Genomic DNA, 19,266 nt, shown 5'->3' on the forward strand with positions numbered 1-19,266 from the left:
GTATGACCTGGAACCACATTATGACAACAGTAGTGGTGATGATGGTGATGGTGATGGTGGTGGTGATGAACACTAGCAGGCTGGGGGTTTCCTGAGTGCCGCACTCGTTCTGAGCACTGCATGTGTTAACTAGTTGAATGCAGACCACCCCAGCCCTGTGGGGTGGCTCTACCATTGTCCCTACTTCATGGCCAGAAGGAGGCAGCTGAGGAATTTAGAGGGACGGTGCAAGCTTGACTTGTGATCCTGATGTGATATTGACAAGTCAAGGTTATCGAGAGCACAGGTGTATACTTTTTTCTTTTAATTTTCTTATCAATTTTTTAAAATGTTTATTTTTGAGAGAGAGAGAGAGAGAGAGAGAGAGAGAGGTCGTGAGTAGGGGAGGGGCAGAGAGAGACAGAGACACAGAATCCAAAGCAGGCTCCAGGTTCTCAGCCCGATGCGGGGCTCGAACTCACAAACCATGAGATCACGACCTGAGCCGAAGTCAGACACTCAACAGAGCCACCCAGGCACATACTCTTGAGTAGAAACGGGTGCACTCAGGAACCCTGGACGGCACCACCCTGCCGGACAGCTGCTGCTGAGCTCCTTCCTAGAGGCTGCCTTGGGATCTACAAAAAGGGCTCAGCCTGATTGTCTTCAAGTGCCAGGTCCTCCTGCCCCCCGCTGCCTTTGTTCCACCCGGCCTCTGGCCCTTGCCCAACCTGGAGACCCCAGAGGAAGCTCAGTAAACAATTTACCCCGCGGACAAGGGACCAGGGGCCTGAGGGAGATGACTCAGCCCCCTTCAGTTCCAGAGAAGTGGGCCGGGAACAAACAGGTGAGCCTCTGCCCTTAGGGCCCCAGCGCAGCGGTAGGCAGTGCAGACACAGCTCTCGGACGCCCCATAGTGGCTGCCGGGGACAGCACAGGCACAACGAGGCCATCCCTACCTAGGATCTTGTCTGCAGCCCTCCCTTCCCCGGTACCTGGCTGCCGTCAGGGACTACTTGCTCCAAAGTGGGACCTGGGACCTTGGACAGCAACGTTTCTTAAGAGAGTAAGATCCAGATTTCCTGGGCCACAGGGTGGGGGGCACAACTTTCTTCCCCTTGAAGAATTTGGCCTTGAGACTCTGCCCTAGAGGAAAGGATGTGCACACCCATGTGTGTGCATCCTATCATCTTACATTTTTAAAAATTGTTTTGGGGGTGCCTGGGGGGCTCCGTCAGTTGAGCGTCTGACTCTTGATTTCAGCTCAGGTCATGATCTCACAGTTCATGACATCGAGCCCCACCCTCAGGCTCTGTGCTGACAGTGTGGAGCCTACCTGGGATTCTCTCTCCTTCTCTCTCTCTGCCCCTCCCCCGCTTGCTCACTCTCTCAAAATAATTACATAAACATTAAAAAATACGTAAATATTGTGTTAAAATACACGTAACATGGGGCACCTGGCTGGCTCGTTGGTGGAGCCATGCAACTCTTGGTCTTGGGGCTGTGCGTTTGAGACCCATGTTGGGTGTAGAGATTACTTAAAAATAAAGTCTTTAAAATAAATAAATATTGGGACGCCTGAGTAGCTCAGTCAGCTAAGTGTGCGACTTTGGCTCAGGTCACGATCTCACGGTTCGTGGGTTTGAGCCCTGCATCGGGCTCTGTGCTGACAGCTTGGAGCCCAGAGCCTGGTTCTGATTCTGTCTCCCTCTCTCCCTGTCCCTCCCCTGCTCTGTTTCTCTCTCAAAAATTAATAAACACTAAAATAAATAAAGATATCTGGATATCTCCAAGCTGAGCGTGAAGACTGCTTAAGATTCTTTCTCCCCCTCCCTCCGCCTGCCCCTCCCCCACTCACACTCTCTCTTCCTCAAAAACAAACATTAAAACACACACGCAGATGTAAAACCCACCACTTTAACCATCTGCAAGCGTACAGCTCGATGGTATTAAATACTCTAGTAACGCATTAGCATCACCACCATCCAACTCCAGAACTCACTTTGCAAAACTGAAACTCTCCCTATTCAATGCCAGCTCTGGTTCCCTCTCCCACACAATGGCAACTACCATCGTATTCTCTGACTTCCACGACTCTAGGTACCTCGTGTGTCATTGTGTAGCATTTGTCTTCATGCAATTGGCTAATTTCTCTCAGCATAATGTCCTCAAGGTTTAACTATACCCGTTGTGTCAGAACGTCCTTCCTTTTTAAGGCCGAATAACATTCCCTTGTACGTGTAGACCATTTCGTTCACCCGTTCATCCACCGACGGACATACGGGTCGCCTCTGCCGTTTGGCTGTTGTAGAGAATACGGCTGCATATATCTGTTGGAGACACTGTTTTCAATTCTTTTGAAACTCCACTCAGGAGTGGAGTTATTGGATACGGGAATTCTATCTTTAATTGAGGAACCACTATACTCCCTCCCACGATGGCTGCACGGTTCAGATTTCTACCAACAATGAGCAAAACCTCCAATTTCCCACAACCATGCCAACAGTTGCCTCTTTTTAAAGTTTTCTCTTCTTCTTCCTCTTTTCTCCTTCTTTCTCTCCCTCTTCTCCTCCTCCTTCTTTTTAGTTGATACATTCATCTTGAGAAAGAGAGGCACAGAGAGAGAAACTGAGAAGAGAGAGAATCCCAAGCAGGCTCTGTGCTGTCAGCACGGACATCATGACCTGAGCCCAAATCGAGTCAGACGCTCAACCAACTGAGCCACCCAGGCGCCCCTGATTTGCATTTCCTTAAGGACTAGTGCTGTTGAGCATCTTTTAAATGTACTTACCGACCATTTATACGTCTTTGGAGAAATGTCTACTGGGGTCCTTTGCCTACTTTTAAAACAGGTTTTGTTTAGTTTTAGTTCTCTCTATATCCTGATATTGATCCCTCACCAGGTGTATGATTTGCAACATATTCTCCCATTCTGTAGGTTGCTTTTTTAACCTGCTGATGGTGTCTTTTGATGCACAAATCCTAAACATTTTCATGAGGCGCGATTTGTCGTTTTTGTCCATGCCTTTGGTCTCATTTCAAAATCATGGCGGGTCCAATGTCGTAAAGCCTGTGCCCTAGGTTTTCTTCTAAGAATTTTGTTTTAGGGGCGCCTGGGTGGCTCAGTCGGTTGGGCGGCCGACTTCGGCTCAGGTCATGATCTCGCGGTCTGTGAGTTCGAGCCCCGCGTCGGGCTCTGTGCTGACAGCTCAGAGCCTGAGCCTGTTTCAGATTCTGTGTCTCCCTCTCTCTGACCCTCCCCCATTCATGCTGTCTCTCTCTATCTCAAAAATAAATAAACGTTAAAAAAAATAAAAAAAAAAAAGAATTTTGTTTTAGGTCCTTGATCCACATCGTTTTTACATAAGGTGTTGAGGTAAGGGTTCAGCTTCCTTCTTTTGTATGCGGATGTCCCATTTTCCCAGCACCGTTTGTGGAAAAGACGGTCCTTCCCCCCCCCCCCCCAACAGTGGTCTTGGCAGCCTTGCAGAACATCATTTGACCACATATGTGGTTTATTTCCGGGGTCCTTATTCCGCTGAACACTCGAGGAAGATCCCTCTGCAGACCTCTCTCTGCTACTCTCTCCTTCCTGGCACTCTGGTAGTCTAGCTGCCTCTCCCACCTTCCAGCTACAGAATCTTTTGATCACCAGGACTAGCTGGATTGACCCACATGCAGACACAGGCAGGTCTCAGCGGGTCCTGCCCCGGGAGCTTGGCAGCGTCCCCTCCTTGCCCCGACCTCGATTTCCCGACAGCGGTGTCCCCGCGCCCTAGAGAGGACCCCAAGTCCGCCCGCCGCCTCCCAGCCTGTTCGAGGCTTCCTCCCGCTCGGCCACTGTCGCGGACGAAGTCCCAGGAGGGGTCTGCACGGCCCCCGCCCGCCCACGCGGGGCTGACAGCGGAAGCAGAAGCCGCGGAGGCCCGGGCGTCCCCCAGCCCGGCGACGCCTGCCTGGGCCCGCCACCGGCTCCCGCGAGTCTGCCGGGCGCCGCCACCCGCAGGTCCCGCCCCGTCCGCCGGAAGCGGAAGTGCGTCAGGGCAACCGGCGGCGCCCTACGTCGCGTCGGGACCCGGAAGCACTCGCCGAGGCCCCGCCCCGTCCTCCAATACCGCCGGCGGCGGAGGAAGTGCTTCCTTTCTGCGCTCGCGCTCGTGGTGGTGGTAGCAGCAGGTGGGTCGCTCGGCCGGGTGGGGGCTTCGGGAGGGGTCTCCGGGCGGGAGCCGACACCCGAGGGCCGGGGCGGCTTGGGGAGACGGCGCGGGGGCCGGGGCGGCTGCAGCGGAGACGCGGCCCGGCCTCACGGCGCCTCGGGGTCTCGCAGGCTTGCCGTCGACATGCAGAACGACGCCGGAGAGTTCGTGGACCTGTACGTGCCGCGGAAATGGTGAGCGAGCCCTTCCACCCCCCCCGCTCCCCCCGCCCCCCTGCCGCTCACTGCGCTTACCCCCCCCCCCCCCCCCCCCCGCAGCTCCGCCAGCAACCGCATCATCGGCGCCAAGGACCACGCGTCCATCCAGATGAACGTGGCCGAGGTGAGCCGGGCGGAGGCAACGGGCCCGTCCCGCCCGGGGGAAAGCCCCCAGGGCGGCCGAAGCCAGGTCGGGGTGGCCTAGCGGGCTGAGCACTCCCGGACCCCAGATCTTTATGATTCGCGTTGACGATTTGCAGGTTGACAAGGTGACGGGTAGGTTTAACGGGCAGTTTAAAACCTATGCGATCTGCGGGGCTATCCGGAGGATGGTGAGTTTCCCTGGCTTTGTGCACCGGGTGTGCGGTCGAGTGGGGAAGGGGATCTTTCTTTCTGGAGGCTCGAGTAGATTCGTGGGCAGAGTGGGTGAACTTGTGGGGCTGTGCTAGCCGCCTGCCCCTTCCTGCCGCGGAATAGGGGTGCTAAGGGGCCCAAGATAGGAACCCCCGAGAAGGCACTCAGGTACTCCCCCCCGCCCCCCATAATCAGGTATGAGGCCCTATGCCAGGCCTCTCCACTGGATCTCCTGCCAGCCGGGTTTAGCAGGGGTGATAGTCGAGCACTTTTTTCCAGGGTGAGTCTGATGACTCCATTCTACGACTGGCCAAGGCCGATGGCATCGTTTCAAAGTAAGTAAGATGGCCTGTGTTTGGGCACAGAGGCCCGGGACCTTTCCTGAAATGAGGTTTTAACGTCGTCCTTACTTTTGTCCTAGGAACTTCTGACCAGAGAGGATTACAGATGTGAGATGTTTGTCGTAAATAAATAACAAAAATAGCAAAAGCCACCTGTGTTGGTTCATTCTGGGAGTGTGGATGCGTTCCTCTGGGCATCAGTGTGAGGGCTGCTGTAAAGCTGGACGCGGCCGGTCAGCTGAAAGGAGGCAACCTGTGGCATACTTTGCAAAATCACATTTTACTTTGAACCACAAATACATTACCGTTTGCAAACAAATGACGTGACTTGACATTGAGGTCAGATAGTCGCTTAGCGCACTTTTAAATGCACAGCTGCTTTCGGAGCCGCCTCTTAGATGTCTGGGCTCTATCTAGAGAGTGAGGGGCTCAGACACGTTTGGCTTCAATACTGGCTTTGCTGCAGTGATCACTGACCGCCACACGAGCAGCTTTTGGCGTCGAGGACAGGACACACCAAAGGGAGAGTTACAGGTCTGTGAAGGACTAAATCTTACTATGGGAACACAGGAACCTAAACTGCTGTCAGCTGTTTGAACACCTGTGTGGAAATTGTCGAGGACCAGGACGCATGCCCTCTTGAGGTGAAGTCTGGGAACCCGTCCCTTCCAGTGCTTGGAACACTAGAGTGTCCTTGAGATACAAGGGCTGCACACGTTGCTGTCCGGGAGAAAAGCACCTGTATCTCAGCTCCCTCCCACCCTCGTCCGTCTGGGACACGTGTGCATTAGGGGCCGTTGAGGGGGACAGGGAGCTTATCCCACAATAAATAGGGTTGGAATACAGGCTTGGGCTTCATCCCCCGGGGGAAGAGGAACAGCTGGCCTGCACGCAGACACGGGTGCTGGGGGGGTGCTGGGGTCCAGGCTTGAGCCGCTGGTGCCTGAGCGTTGTGATGAGCAGAACCGGTGTCTCCTTTTGGCAAAAGCATCAGTTTACACACAATACAGGGTGGGGCTGTCGCAGAGACTGACAGGTTTGTAGGACGGCAGGGAAGCAGCTTAATGGCCCAGCCAACGTGGTCATTTTTAACCCCAGCTGACCCAGGGAGGGAAATCATCCTTGGTTCTTCAGTGTTTGACGGGACAGTGAGCTGGAGAACCGGGTCACAGAACGTGCAGGAAGGACACGCAGACCTGGGAAAGCCGAACACGGGCCCTGTTGAGAGAAGGGGCACAGGCCCGCACACAGGTGACAACCACCACTCCCTGGGCTTGCTTCGTGTGACAGCCAAGACTGCGTCCTGCCTACGAAGAAAGGCGTGTGCACCCACCCTCCAGGGAGATGGGGCCGTCCCCCTCCCGCCTGCTTGAGAGTCAAGTGTGGTGTTCCAAGTCACGGCCTCAACTGCTCCCGACCAGATTTTGTTCCCTTAAGACCCATCAAACCAAATCCCAAGTAACAATAAATACACCGGTTTTCTCCATCACGATATTGCTTAGAAAGATCAAGAGCCAGGAGCAAGCAGTCCAACAAACATCCTGAAGGTCCAGAGTGTCGCAGGCAAGCAGGGGTTCCCGGTGAGAGGTGAAGGGTGGGTCCCCCCTGGGGTGGGCTAGTGTCTGCGCGGAGGCCTGCTGGCATGTGTGACGCTCGGGCATCAGGATTTCACAGTGACACGATGCTTGGAGTAAAAAGAGAGAGAAACCGGAGTCTGCCCTAGTTGCATTAATGCCAGAGCTCTGCCTGTGGAAGGATGCCGGGGGAGGCCAGTGGGCATCCCCGAGGGGCTCAGCTGGGCCGGGAGGGAGCTGTGTCCACCAACGAAAACCGGAAAGAGCCAAGACTCATGTTTCGATACGCCAACTTCTGCAATTCCAGAGTGTTCAGCAGGCTCCAGAAACCCAGATCTCTGCGATGCGAGCGCAGTGGCTGTGGTGGTTTGCGGAAGACCAGGCGGTGCAAAGGAAAGATGCCGAAATGACCACTTGAGGATCGGGTCGGTCTCAGGCACATGAAAAAAGTAAAACCTTACATTTTGCTCGCGTAAAAATGCGAGAAGATTCTCAGGAATGTACCATGGCGGGTGGTGTGCTTTGGAATGAAAGCGGTGTCCCTCCAAGGGAACAGGTGTGCAGGGACAGCGGCATCAGTTGAGGGGCAGGCGCGTCCCTGCCGGGCGGCCGCTCACCTGGACACATCCCTGGGGCCCTGAGCGCCAGGGCGTCTGGGCGGTGTGGGAGGGGTGGCCGCCCTCCGGGCAGAGGCCAGGCTGGGCTAGAACTGCTGCGTGAGGCGTCTGTAGTGAGGTAACACCTGGCCCTCGGGAAGGTAGAGCGCGAGTTCCAAGGCCACCAGCACCGTGAACTCAAACCCGATCAGATCCCTTCTGTTGAACCGAAACCTTTCCTCCAGCTTCTGCACGGGAGGAGGGAGGAGGGAGGAGGGAGGAGGGAGGTTATGTGGAGCCCCAGCTCTGCACCAGCCGCTCCACCCCAGCCGGGTTCTGCACAAGCCACCCCCCACCCTGGTCCAGAGCAGGTCGGGGGCGGAGCCGGGGCGGGGCTGGGCGTACTCACGTCGATGAGCTGCTTCACCTCGCTCCTGCGGAGGTCGCTGCTGATCTTGGCGGCGAGCAGCACGCACGCCCCGGCGCATAGCTTGCGGTTCTGCTTGTTGAGTTTGCCCTGCAGGACGAGCTTCTCGAAGTACACGTAGGCCATGGACACCGTCACAGGCTCCAGGCTGCACTCCTCAGAGAGGTTCCGCATCTCCCGTTTTAAACTGCGGGTTTACACGGAAGCCGGGTGCTGACGGGCAGTGGAAGTGGCCGCCCCTCTCCCTGCTCCAGAGTGGCCCGGAGGGCACCATTTCCTCCAGGTGGGCACGGCCGGCGCTAGGGTCCGCAGCTTGCTGGACAAGCAGGCGGATGTTGGCTTCCCCTTGCCCCTCGGGCCGGGCCGTGCCCCCTCCCCCCCCACCCCCCGAAGTGTACTGGGTAGCCCATGCTGCCCTCCAGGGGCCACCACAGAGGACAGAGTCCCTGCTCCCCTGTGGCTGCGAAAGGGACGATGTGGGGAGAAATAGCACCGCGGAAAGGCCCTGAAGCAGTGTCTGGACCTTCAGCGAAGCCCGTTGGTGCTGGTGAGGGGGGACAGTGAGACAGTGGGGCGAAGAGGGCCCAGGGAAGGGCGATCCCCAGGAGTCCCAACTAGGCCAGGCTGCCTGGGCTCCGGGCGGTCCACCACTTAACTCGCTGAGGTCTTGGGCAAACCTCCTCGGCCCTCGATCCCATCTGTCAGATGGGGTCACCACAGTGCCCACCTCCTGTGTGGTTACGGGCATCAGGGAGCAGGGCTAGCAGGTGTGGGTGCAAGCAGCACTGAGGCGGCCTGACCCATGGAGGTGGCGGGGGTGGGGTGGGGTGGGGAACTGCTGACATTGGCCTGGTCAGATAGCAGGAGGGGACTTGGGCGGGGCACATCTGGATTTATCAAGCTCAAGAACCTACTAGAAACAGGAGAGGAGAGGAACGGCCTCATCACGGTGGCGGGGCCCAGAGATCTCTCCTCAGTCCCCTTACCTCCTGATTTTGCTCAGTGTCAGTTTGATGTGTGGGAACTTCTCCCGGAAGGTCTCATTCATGTCCTTCTTGAGGTCAGAGGGCTTCACGTACTCTATTACCGTGGTCTGTGTGCGAGAAGGCCGCAGGGTAGGGGTCGGCCCCGCACAGCCCTGGGGGCCACCCACCCGAGACCCTGGGGGCTGATTTCACGCTGGCCTGGATCTGCAAATGGCTTCAGGCAGCAGATCAGAGGAGGACACGTCTCAGGACAGAGGGTCCCAGAGCCTGGGATGCAGAGTGGTGACCCAGGCTGCCAGGGTGGTGTGGTCAGCGCAGCCTCTGGCCTGCTGCACACCCCCTGCTGCCCCGAGGTGCTGGTGCCCTGGGGTGGGGGGCCCAGTGGCCCTGCCCCGGCGGCTCTCCCTCAGCCTGCCCCCGAACACCCAGAGGCGTGTGGACCGGGCCTGCGCCGGTGCCCCCCGTACCATGTAAGACGCGAAGATGAGGACCCGCTTGTGCTTGCCACAGGGCCATTGTGGGTCGTCCAGGAGGTTGGGGTTATACTCCAGCGTGTCCCCTGCGTCAGTCCCTGTGTGCAGAGGACAGCCCTGACCGACCATGAGCCCAGGGCTCTGGCCAACCCAAGCCTCAGCTGGAACCCTGGACTAGCCCCTGGGGAACAGTGCTTCTGGGGTCTGGGAGGGACTCTAGGCCACGGTTCCCTGTCCCTGAGGGCTGGGTGGAAGGATGTCCTGACCGAGAGATCCCTGCCCCTGCCCCGGAGCCGTGTGTGGACACGGGATCTCTCCAGTTCCTGGGTGGATGAAGCACAGGCCGTCTGCTCCCTTCTCCCAAGCCTGGCTCCCCGTCTGGACCAGGGGCTATGGGCTTCAGTGTGATTCTGGTCTGCCCGCCACAGTGTGTCCCTTGCCCAGCTGGTGTGGCTGCCTGCCCGGCACCCGGTTAGGGCACGTGGGGTACCTAGATCCGTGCCGGCTGGTGCTGACTTGGCTGGGGTAGGTTTGTATCTTGACCCTGGCAGAGCCCGGGGGATGCTGGGCCGGGGCTGGGGTGGCAGGCTGTGGCTGTCTGTCTTGTGAGTGACCAGGGCGTTGGTAGGGTACAAGAACTTGGCATAAGACACCACCTGGAGGGGAACGGGTGTCAGGGCTCAGTCCCAGTCATCCCCGGGTCCACAGCCCCTCGTAAGACCAGAAGTCCAAGCAAGCTGTGCCTTACTCCTTCTGCTGCAGGCAGCCCCCACACGAACGCCACCCTCATGGGGACAAGGAAGGACCCACTGAGAGCTACCGCTCCCGGGCATCCCTCCCTGTTACACCAACACTTGACGCTAGTGGTATCAGTAACAAGAACGTCCCAGAATGCCACCTGCGCCATCCCCCACGTGGGATCTGCAGCACAGGAACCTTCTTGCTGCCTCTGAAGCCCTTGACCTCTGACTTCCAGCACGGAGGCAGCACCTGGGCCCCCGCCCAACTCACGCCGTTTCCCATCAGCTCGCTGCTGAGCGAGGTGAGGGGCCTATCTTCACAGGGCTGTGTGGCTTCCTCCCGACACCTTGCACTTTAGGAGTCAAGAAAAACCCAGCTCCGTGTTGATCGCCTGGGCGAGCACAAGCTCCCAGCCCACCCACCAGCCCGGACTGAGCACGGCCTCCACTCTTGCCTTCCCATCTGCTCCCAGCTCGACGCCCTCCAGCTCAAAGACCATCTCGGAAGACACGGAGACGCCGCCTGACGGATGCCTCTGCTTCTGGCCGTCCACCCGCAGGTCACTGCAATGCACGGGGGGAGGCGGCTGCCGGGCCTTCCTGCGTCCCCAGAGGCGGCAGGGGAGCAGGGGCCCCCGCTCTGCGCCCGCCAGGCCCAGAGCTGGGGGACGGGAACTGTACCAGCACTGCCTCGGGCACAGGGGAAGGACCCCGGGCCCCGCGCTGCCCAGTCCTGCCCCTTCCCAGCCCCACATACTTCCTGTGAGAACACCTGCAGGCTGGCAGTAATGGGGCGGCACCAGCCTCTCCCTAGGCCTCCCCCCGGGCCAGCTTCACCCAGGCCCCTCGCCTGGCAGGTTTCTCTACTGCTGTTTCACGGCAGGTCCTGTGGTGCTATCTCCGCCCTGACGGTCACCTTCCTGGAGCTATGCCGGATGCACTCGCCAGGGTCCGCCACAGGACGCATCCCCATGAGGAGGACAGTCCCAAGGCAACTGCGTGTAAGTAACATGCGGACACACCCCTCCCAGGGAACCAGGACCCAAATGGCCTTCGGTGCTCCCGAGGTGCTCTGGCAGAAGCGGGTCTGCTGGCCTCGGCGTGAGGCCACTGCAAGCCGGGGGGTGGGGGGGTGGGGGGGCCTGGCCCATGGCCCCCTGGTCACTCACCTGACCCGCAGGCCTTCTCCATAGGGCAGGACCGAGAAGGCTGCACACAGGGACCGCTTGGCACAGATCAGCACGATCCTGGGGGGAAGGGTTGGTCAGAGCAGGTGGCAGGTGTTTCCAGGAGAAAGTTCCTTCCCGCCTAGACTTGGGTCACGCAAGCTGCCTGGGGTGTCCAGGGGACAGGGGAGCCAGTCGGTCTGGCTGTCCCAGCTCTCGCCCGTTCCCTGCAGGTGCTTAGCGAGGGTGCTTGGTCCCGCTGGCAGGTGCGTCCCCTCCTGCAGCACAGGAAGGTCTGGCCTGGCCCGTGCAGGCAGCGGGAGGCCAGTGGTCGGGGCTGCTCACCCAGGAGAGGCCAGGCTTTGGAGGACACGAGAGCAGAGGTGTGCACCCAGAGGACTGTCCCGCTCAGGGGGCCTGTCCTCAGCCTACCTGGAGGGGCTGACAGAGCCAAGAAGCGCCTACTTCTACGTCCTGAGCCAAGCTGGCCAGGAGGCGCCCCGCGTGGGGCGTGGGGCGTGTGGCAGGAAGGCCAGCCCTTCCCCCCACTCTGGGCTGGGATCTACCCTGCCCGGCCCGGCCTGGCTCCAGCAGCAGGAGACTCCCCTCTTTTCTGGCTGTGACTGCTGGCCCCCCGGGGCTCCCGGGAGCCAGCCCAGCACTTGGGCCTGTTCCTCAGCACCAGCACGGGCCTGTCACACTGGGGTTCACGCTGGGGGGTCCAGGCCACTGCTAGAACACAGAGCTCCCCGACAAGGCCACTGGGTGGATGCCAGGCAGCACGGCCTCCAGCAGGAAGGGCACAGATGCCCCAGGGTTGGCAGGACAGGGCGTGAGGGACGGGCGACGGGAACGCCTTCAGGGCACCCACACAGCACCCACAGACCCAGGACCTCCTCCCGGCTGCCCGTCTACACCTGGTCTGGGGCAGCCAGATCTCGGCTTTTAGTGTAACCTTCCGGCCGCTGCCCCTCCTCTCCTGGCCGCGTTCCGTCGCCACACCTGCTCTGTTTCCGATGTCCCTTCACTTCAGCGCTCCTACTCAAGCTGGTGTCCACCAGGTGGCCCTTCACCCGGGACACCGGAGAGGAAGGGGGCGGTGGACCCGAGCTTGAACACTGGGGGAAGCAGGAGCCGCTCGCCGACATGGGGTTCGAGGGTGGACGTGCCGGGCAGCGCCGCGGCTGCACGCGTGGGCCGGGGATCGGACTCCAGCTCTGCCTCTGGGCGGCCACACGCTTGCTCCCGTGGCACATGCGTACCTGCTGTTCCTCGTGTCGTACTGTCGCATGTTCTTGATGAAGTGAGTCTTCTTTAGGCCTTTATGTCTTGGGGAGCCGGATATGTGTTTGGTTCTGCAACGTAAACCCCAGGTCACTCTCCCCTCCCTCTAGAGCCCCTCTGGCCCCAGAGCCTGGTGGCTGGGGCGCGCGGGGTCTCAGAGCCAGCGGGACCCTCACCTCTGAACGGAGGCACATCCCACAGCATCTTCCAGGAACTCGAGAGAGCAGCGCTGGGAGGCAACTCGCCGTCTGTAAAAAGACAGGGCAGGGCCTCAGCAACAGACCGGGGAGACGGCTGCTGTCGGACATGGAGGCGCGCTCGCGGCCTTCTCCCCGCTGGACAGCAGCGCACAGCCACGGTGTCAGGAGCCCGTCTGTGGCCACCTCTGAGTCTCGGGCAAGACTCAGGACCAGACTGTGTCAGAACAACGCAAGGGGGACCAGCGCCCTGGTCCACCGCTGCCCACTGCCTCCCGGAGCTCAGGCCAGCAGGTCCTGAGAGCCCTCTCTGGCCCAGGACGGGCACGGCAGCTCCCGCTCAGCCACGGCAGGCTGAAGGCAGGGAGGGGCTTCTGGAAGTCTTCCAGGATTGGAGGGATCGCTCCTGGAGGGCTCCCAACCTCCCCCCTCCCCCACGTCAGGGGGCTTCTCGAGGGGGAAGGTTCAGACCCTGTGTGGGCTGCACCTCCAGGTCAAGATCATGCACCCGGGTTACTGGCACCAAGACCACCACCTGGTCACTCGTCGACTTCCTAGTCCTCGTGGGGGTCACAAGCACATCTCACAGGTGAGCCCCGAGCCCCCACACCTCCCCAAAAGAGGGAGGCTCCGGGGGGCCGAGGCCGTGTGTTCTGTGAAATGAAGCTACACGGGTCCTGAGCTCAGCCTGGGCCGGCACGTGTCGGGTGGGTGCCCCGGTGTCCGTGGCACTATTTCACTCCAAATGTGAGCTGAGGGCGGGCTCCTGGGGAGGGGACCGGTGTGGGGGGCGGCACAGGGCAGAGGACGCCACTCCTGGGAGCTGCAGCCTGCCTGGGAGCAACACGGTCCCCCGGCAGGACCCCTGGCTTACGATCCAGGCCCGGTGTGGTCAGGCCACCTCACCAGGTGGAGCCAGCCTGGAATCCAGGTCCCTATGAGCCCGTGAGTCCCCGGGGAGCCGTCGGGCCCTAGGGGCTCAGCCACCCCCGCCTGCCACGGATCGAGCGCCTGCGGCAACTCGGCACCTGCCCGAGGTCACACGAGCAGGGCAGTCTGGGGGGCCCCAAGGCTGTCACCACGAAGCCACAGCCCACACTCCACTTACTTCTTTACAATGACAAAGACAGCAGAAGCTTATTGAAAAGAAATGAGAATTGAACACAGTGGAAACTCCGGTGAAACGCCGGGTGTCCCAGAGCGGCCCCACCCCCAGAGACGGGGCTGGTGGCGGTGGAGGACACCCGCCTGCCGGAGGAGAGTGCCCGGGGTGGGGGACGTCAGTGCGAGGGGAGTCGTGTGGGGGGGGTGCTGAGGCCTGCCCAGGGTGGCGGGGGGATGTGCGGCAGGTGCCTCCGCAGGCAGGTGCGCTGACTGCTCACGAGGCAGCAGGAGGGGTGTGTTGGGCATAACCCAGCGTCCCGAGAAGCCTGGGGTGGGTGCAGGTGAGCACCGTCCCCGCGCCAGGTGAGCAGGTGGATGTGCGGGACCTACCGGCTTAGGCACAGCCCGACCGTCCCCGGGGGTGTCTGTGTGCTGCTTTGCAGGGCTGGCTCAGAGGCCCCACGGAGCAGCCCCGTGTGGCTTCCTCAGACTCATTTCCTCGGCTAATTTCCCAGGCGATGCTCCAGTGGCTCCTGCACGCCTGGGAGCTCGCGTGCCCGGAGCCAACAGCCACCTCCGTGGACGCCGGCCCCACACGCGGCCTCTGGCCCGGCGCCCGTTGGAGCGGCAGGCGCGTCACGGCGCTCTGCTGCCTGGCTCACTCCTCCCGTGGGTTCCGGGTTGAGGCAGTCAGCTCACCGAGCTGTTAAGATCTGTTCCCAGTTGCTTTTGCAGACATCTGTGGTTTTCTTCCACTCGTCTCTCCTCGTGAGCATTTTACATATAAGCTCGGTCCTCGCAACAACGGCACGTGACCGGGCCGTGCCCTCACTCTCAGTTCTCAGGTGGGGAAACGGAGGCACAGAGCCGGCGAGCAACTTGCCCGAGATCACGCAGCTTGTAAGGCGGTACTGGGCCCTGCACCCCCGCAGGCGGTCTGTGCGACCACTACCGCTGCAGCGCTGGCTGGGGTGGCTGGAATCGAGGCCGCCCCCCAGACATTTCCTCAGGTGCTCCCTTGCTGAACTTGGCCTCCGTTCCAGAGATGCCATTAGCGCGTGGATGAACACCTGTGGCCCCGGATCAGGGCACCCCGAGCCGTGGGTCTGGGTGGGCACCTGGGACACGGGAGGCCCGGGTGTGCCGCTTCCGGCTTCCCCGGCGTAACTGGGCGCATCCGTCCGCAGAGGGTGGAGTGAGCTGCAGAACGTTCCGCAAGTGAGTCTGTGGGCAGGAGAGGAGCAGCCTGCAGGCTCCCAGGGATCTCAACATCCTTGGGTGTGGAGGTGACCGCGTCGTGGGCGGCAAAGGCAGCAGGACAGCCGGCGGTCAAGCCACAGGCGAGGCCAGAGCCCTGGCGGTGGACACGCAGGACCTTCCCAGGGCCTCCCCTGGTGGTCAGGAGGGGCTCGCCCTTCCCAGGACACGGAGCAGCGCCAGCCGTCCGTTACGCAGCGCCCCCTTTCAAAGAACCTGCTGGCCGGTCTTTCGGTGGCTTCCTCTGGAGGAATGTGGAGCCCTCCGGGGACTCCCAAGGTGAGACCACCAGGGCCTCACACACAGCTCCGGCAGGATGGGCCACCCAGTATGGGCGGGCTCCGGCCGAGGGTGCTCCGGCTCAGCCTCTCTGGACACAGCCACCCAGAAAGGCGTCCGTCTGGCCAGCAGGCAGGACAGAAGCCCTGTGGCAGCTCGAGCGGAAGCACACTCCCCGCTGGGGGCAGCGGGCGCGGTCAGCAGGAGGCCGTGCTCGCCGCGTGCGGTCGCCTCCCTGTGCCCGCACATCACACGCTGCCGTGATGGCGGTGACAAAGTGGGGGTCTTGGCGTGCGAGGGGTACTGGCTGCCGAGAGCTTCTGGGCGGGGGGGGGGGGGAGGGGGGCGTGTGCTGCCCCCAGAGCTGGGCCTGCATTTTACACCCCATTGAAAAACACCACCCACGAACAAGCTACAGAGAACACAGCTCGGGCTTTCTGCCCCCTGCACTGCCTCACCCCCCAGCCCTGGATGTCCGGGCAAACACGGGTCTCCCCTGCCCAGAAGCCTCTCCGTGGCGCCCAGGTCAGTGTATGCGGGATGGTGTCCACTCGCCATCTGACTCTCTGGGGAAGAAGGGGCCAGAGGTCAGGGGTGTGGGAGAGGCTGTCGAGGGCACAGGTGCCCACCGCACTGACCACGGCTTGCTGGCTCTCCGGCTTGCTCTCAGAATTACCCCCCACCTGCCCCCGGAAACACGAAAAGTGGAACACAAACAGGAAGTGAAATTGCTATTGGTTAGTTTCTAGCACCTGATGGACGTCCTTTACTTTGTAACTACAGAAACACCCAACGGAGCAGGGGTGCCCACCTGAGGTCTGTTTGAGGGCCGAGGACCACCCAAACCGAGCGAGGGGCCCAGGGAAGGGGTCAGGCCAGCTGAGAGCAGGCTGCTGACAGGTACCAGTGCCAATGACCTGAGACGCTCTCCTGCTCCGTGCCCATCCGAGCGCAGCGGCCGACCTCGCAGACCCTTGGTGCACACCTGTCCAGGGAGTGGTGGTCCTGGGTGCCCCATCTCGCCAAGTCCCTGCCAGGCAAAGCACAAACCCCAAATTCCAGCCAACCGCTCAGGGAGGCTTGAAGACCCCTTGGCCATGGGACCCAGGGTGTGGTCTCTGGGGTTCAGGTCTCAGGCCTCTGAGCCACCCTGGGGCAGCGCCTCTAGGCTCTAACCTTGGCTGCCACCTCTGGCTGTCCTCCAGCAAGAAGCCCCCGAATCAGAGTTGTAAGCACACTGCCAGACGCGCCACTGAAATTGGCTCAATTTGGACAGGAGCTTGGCAGCTTCTGGAACACGAGGTGGCTCCTGGCCAACATGGCGGCTAAAATGCTCAGCCCCTTCTCAGGACCGTTCCGTCGTGAACCCTCCAGGATCGCGAGAGTCTGCGTTCCCAGCTGACACAGCAATGTCCTTGGGCTCCCCCGTGCCCCGGCTCACCTTCCCGGTCACGAGTGCCTTGGGCACTAACGTGGACTGTGGTGGGCTCAGCTGGGCTCCCCAAAAGTTACACTGAAGTCCTAACCCCTGATATCTGTGACCGTGACCATTTTTGGGAGTAGGATCTTTGCAGGTGTGACCAAGTTAAGATGTGGCCATTAGGGCGGGCAATGACTGGTGTCCCTCTAAGGAGGGGAAAACGCCAGGTGCAGACAGAGACACCCAGGAGAAGCCACGTGCAGATGGAGGCCGACACTGGGGGGCTGAGGCCGCGCACGCGCCAAGGGACGCCTGGGGCCACCAGGAGCTGCGGGAGGCAGGAAGGCCCCTTCCCTGGAGCCTCCAGACGGGACCTCAGACCTATGAGCTCTGAGACGGTGCGAGGGAGCCGCCCAGCTGACGGTGCTTTGTTTTGGCAGCGAGAGAGGAGGGTGCAGGGCCCGGCGGGGGCCACCTGTTTCTGCCGGAGGAGCCCAGCGTCCTGCCTGCTCGTGGTAAGCGACTGCAGTGTTGAAATGACAATAAATGCCAAGTTGGGGGCTCGAGAGGAACAGGGATTCCAGTGACTTGCTCACCGGCTTAGCAGGAAAAACCACGCCAGACTCAACCCTGAGTGTGAAACACAGCTTTCCTGCTGTGGACTGCGCGTGAGCACTCGCTGGTAACCTGGTTGTGACAAGCGTCTGCTCGCCTGGCCCTGGCCACTGCCTCCCCTCGCCGAGCCCGTGACCTCCCCTGGCCTCACACAGCCCCTCGGGTTCATAGTATGTACGGCAGAAGCACTTCACAGAGGAGTAAACTGAGGCTCAGTGGGGCCGTGCTTCCTGCCAGTGGTCACAGAGCCCCTGACGGGCACAGGTCTGTTCTGCAGGCCTGGGTCGAAGCACCACACTGGTACAGACTTCTGGAAGAGGCCCTCCCCCCGCCTGCTCCTGGAAAACAACAGATTCTCGACTGAGTCTGCAGCCAGGAGCCCCCTTTGCTAGGCCGGCCGCCCCTCACGCACTCCGCAGCGACTCCCTCTGTGGGCCCGTCTCTGGGCCTGGGGAACTCAGAGTGACATGGACAGTCTCCACACGGGGGGCCTGCTATCTGTCCGCCGGGAGGGACAGTGGGTTCACGGCCCGGGCTCACGCCAGGGGTGGAGGGACACGGGGACGGGGGTGGACGCAGCAGGAAGACCGAAGGGCACCCGGGCCTACACCATACCCCATCCCGAGCCAGCCTTCTCCTGAGCTCAGGCCCCTGCACCCCCCGCCCCCCCCCCCCGCCCCAGGAATGGGCCGTGCGGTGACACCACGGGCCACGCGGCCTCACGGGGCTCCTGGTTACGGCGTCGCATCCAGCATCCACGGCCCCCAAGCCCCTCCCTGGCAGGCTGCTGGCCAGGCTGGTTCGCAGGGCCTGGCCCACAGCAGGGCGGCCTGCTTGCTGAGCAGACACGTGGTCCGCACATGCACACGCACACGGAAGGGGCAGGGGGCAGCCGGCATCACACGGAGGGGAGCACACGCATCGCTCTCCAGCTGGGGCCCGTCTCCAGGCGAGCCGCCTTCCCCCCCGAAACCCCACGACTCCTCCCACGACAGACGGGCTTTGCCATCCGCCCGGCGCAAGGGGGGACCGTCCTCGACCACTTCGAGGCTGAGGGCAAGTGTGCTTCGGGGCTCTGTTTTTAAAACGGACGGACTCCTGCTAGGGAACTAGCTGATTCTCGGTGTCAGCCTCCTCTCGCACAAGCACCCCCATGTCACCCCCCAGGGGACCGGACGCGGGCTGCCGAGCTGCCGCGTGTTGGGGATTCTGATCCCCTTGCCCCAGTCAGCCCCCCAAGCGCCTCCGGAGCGCAGCCAGGCTTGTTTGTGGAAGGGGTCCAGGGTGTCCTTCCGGCCTGCCCAGGAGGCAGCCGCTCCTCTGTATGGTTAGAAATACTTCCGTCTGTGGTGGGACAGTGACCTCAGCAAGCGCTTCTCCACGGGCCACACACAAGAGCTCTGACCCTAAAGTGAGAGCCAAGCGTTGTATTCTGGACTGAACCTTCCCAACCAAAACAGCGCTAGAAAAGACCCCGATGCCGTGACCCCCGTCTGAGGGCCGGGGGTGGGAGGCACCATGGCGTGCGCAGCCGTGATGACCCCCAGCTGAGAAGAGCCGCCTCTGGACCCCAGGAGTGGCCCGCCTCTGCAGGGCCCTGGGCTGCGGGGCTCCGCACTGGGGCCCTTCCGCACACCCCGCGGCTCTGTCCTGCACACAGTGGCCTTCCAGAGGGACTGTGACCGCAGCCCATCCTCAGTGCCAGGCCCCAAATGGGTCCTCAAGGTGCAGGTGGGCAGTGGGAGGGCATGGGATAGCCCCGGAACCTGGAGGAAGGGGCGAGGAGGCAGGGTAGTGGCAGCAGTACTGAAGGGGCACCCAAAGCTGCAGCTATGCAGGAGGCTGGGCAAGGGTCTCCGGGGCAGGAGGCAGGGCGTCTGGCAGCCAGGCCTTTCTGGGCACAGGCACACTGGAGGGGCAGGGCTCAAGGGTGGGGGCTGATCTGGCTTCCTCGAAATGGGCCGAGGGCTTCCTAGAAACGGAATTCGAGCAGGCGGAGTGCAAGCTGGGGTGTGACAGGGCCAGGGACACTGAACCCAGAGGGGACCGGGGAGGGGGGG

At 61.3% G+C, this 19,266-nt stretch overlaps 2 protein-coding genes across 2 annotated transcripts; one reads left to right on the plus strand and one right to left on the minus strand.

Annotated features, from left to right (window-relative positions):
* The first annotated feature begins 4,078 nt into the window (after nt 1–4,078).
* Nucleotides 4,079–5,236, plus strand: RPS21 (ribosomal protein S21). Its single transcript, XM_040459849.1, has 6 exons — nt 4,079–4,155; nt 4,307–4,369; nt 4,454–4,517; nt 4,654–4,725; nt 5,027–5,082; nt 5,169–5,236. Exons 2-6 carry the CDS (start codon nt 4,320–4,322, stop codon nt 5,176–5,178), a joined length of 252 nt encoding a protein of 83 aa, XP_040315783.1. The 5' UTR covers nt 4,079–4,155; nt 4,307–4,319; the 3' UTR covers nt 5,179–5,236.
* A 1,329-nt stretch (nt 5,237–6,565) lies between these two features.
* On the minus strand, nt 6,566–16,204 carry CABLES2 (Cdk5 and Abl enzyme substrate 2). The gene is made up of 10 exons (XM_040459836.1): nt 16,089–16,204; nt 12,511–12,582; nt 12,313–12,405; nt 11,054–11,131; nt 10,340–10,448; nt 9,635–9,800; nt 9,139–9,242; nt 8,672–8,778; nt 7,668–7,872; nt 6,566–7,506 (listed from the first exon to the last, which is right to left on the minus strand). Exons 1-10 carry the CDS (start codon nt 16,187–16,189, stop codon nt 7,366–7,368), a joined length of 1,176 nt encoding a protein of 391 aa, XP_040315770.1. The 5' UTR covers nt 16,190–16,204; the 3' UTR covers nt 6,566–7,365.
* Nucleotides 16,205–19,266: the final 3,062 nt, after the last annotated feature.

Source organism: Herpailurus yagouaroundi, unplaced genomic scaffold (genome assembly GCF_014898765.1).
Source record: "Herpailurus yagouaroundi ecotype Mexico unplaced genomic scaffold, PumYag 246, whole genome shotgun sequence".
NCBI classification, from domain to species: domain Eukaryota; kingdom Metazoa; phylum Chordata; class Mammalia; order Carnivora; family Felidae; genus Herpailurus; species Herpailurus yagouaroundi.

What these genes read in the sequence shown, in the direction of transcription:
- RPS21 (XM_040459849.1), top strand. Translation starts at nt 4,320, where the DNA reads ATGCAGAACGACGCCGGAGAGTTCGTGGACCTGTACGTGCCGCGGAAA. An exon ending in CTGTACGTGCCGCGGAAATG is followed by an intron (nt 4,370 to 4,453) that starts GTGAGCGAGCCC and finishes CCCCCCCCGCAG; the next exon opens with CTCCGCCAGCAACCGCATCA. An exon ending in GCGGGGCTATCCGGAGGATG is followed by an intron (nt 4,726 to 5,026) that starts GTGAGTTTCCCT and finishes ACTTTTTTCCAG; the next exon opens with GGTGAGTCTGATGACTCCAT.
- CABLES2 (XM_040459836.1), bottom strand. Translation starts at nt 16,189, where the DNA reads ATGGGGCACCCAGGACCACCACTCCCTGGACAGGTGTGCACCAAGGGT. An exon ending in GGATGTGCCTCCGTTCAGAG is followed by an intron (nt 12,406 to 12,510) that starts GTGAGGGTCCCG and finishes TTTACGTTGCAG; the next exon opens with AACCAAACACATATCCGGCT. An exon ending in TACGACACGAGGAACAGCAG is followed by an intron (nt 11,132 to 12,312) that starts GTACGCATGTGC and finishes CCTTCCCCCCAG; the next exon opens with GATCGTGCTGATCTGTGCCA.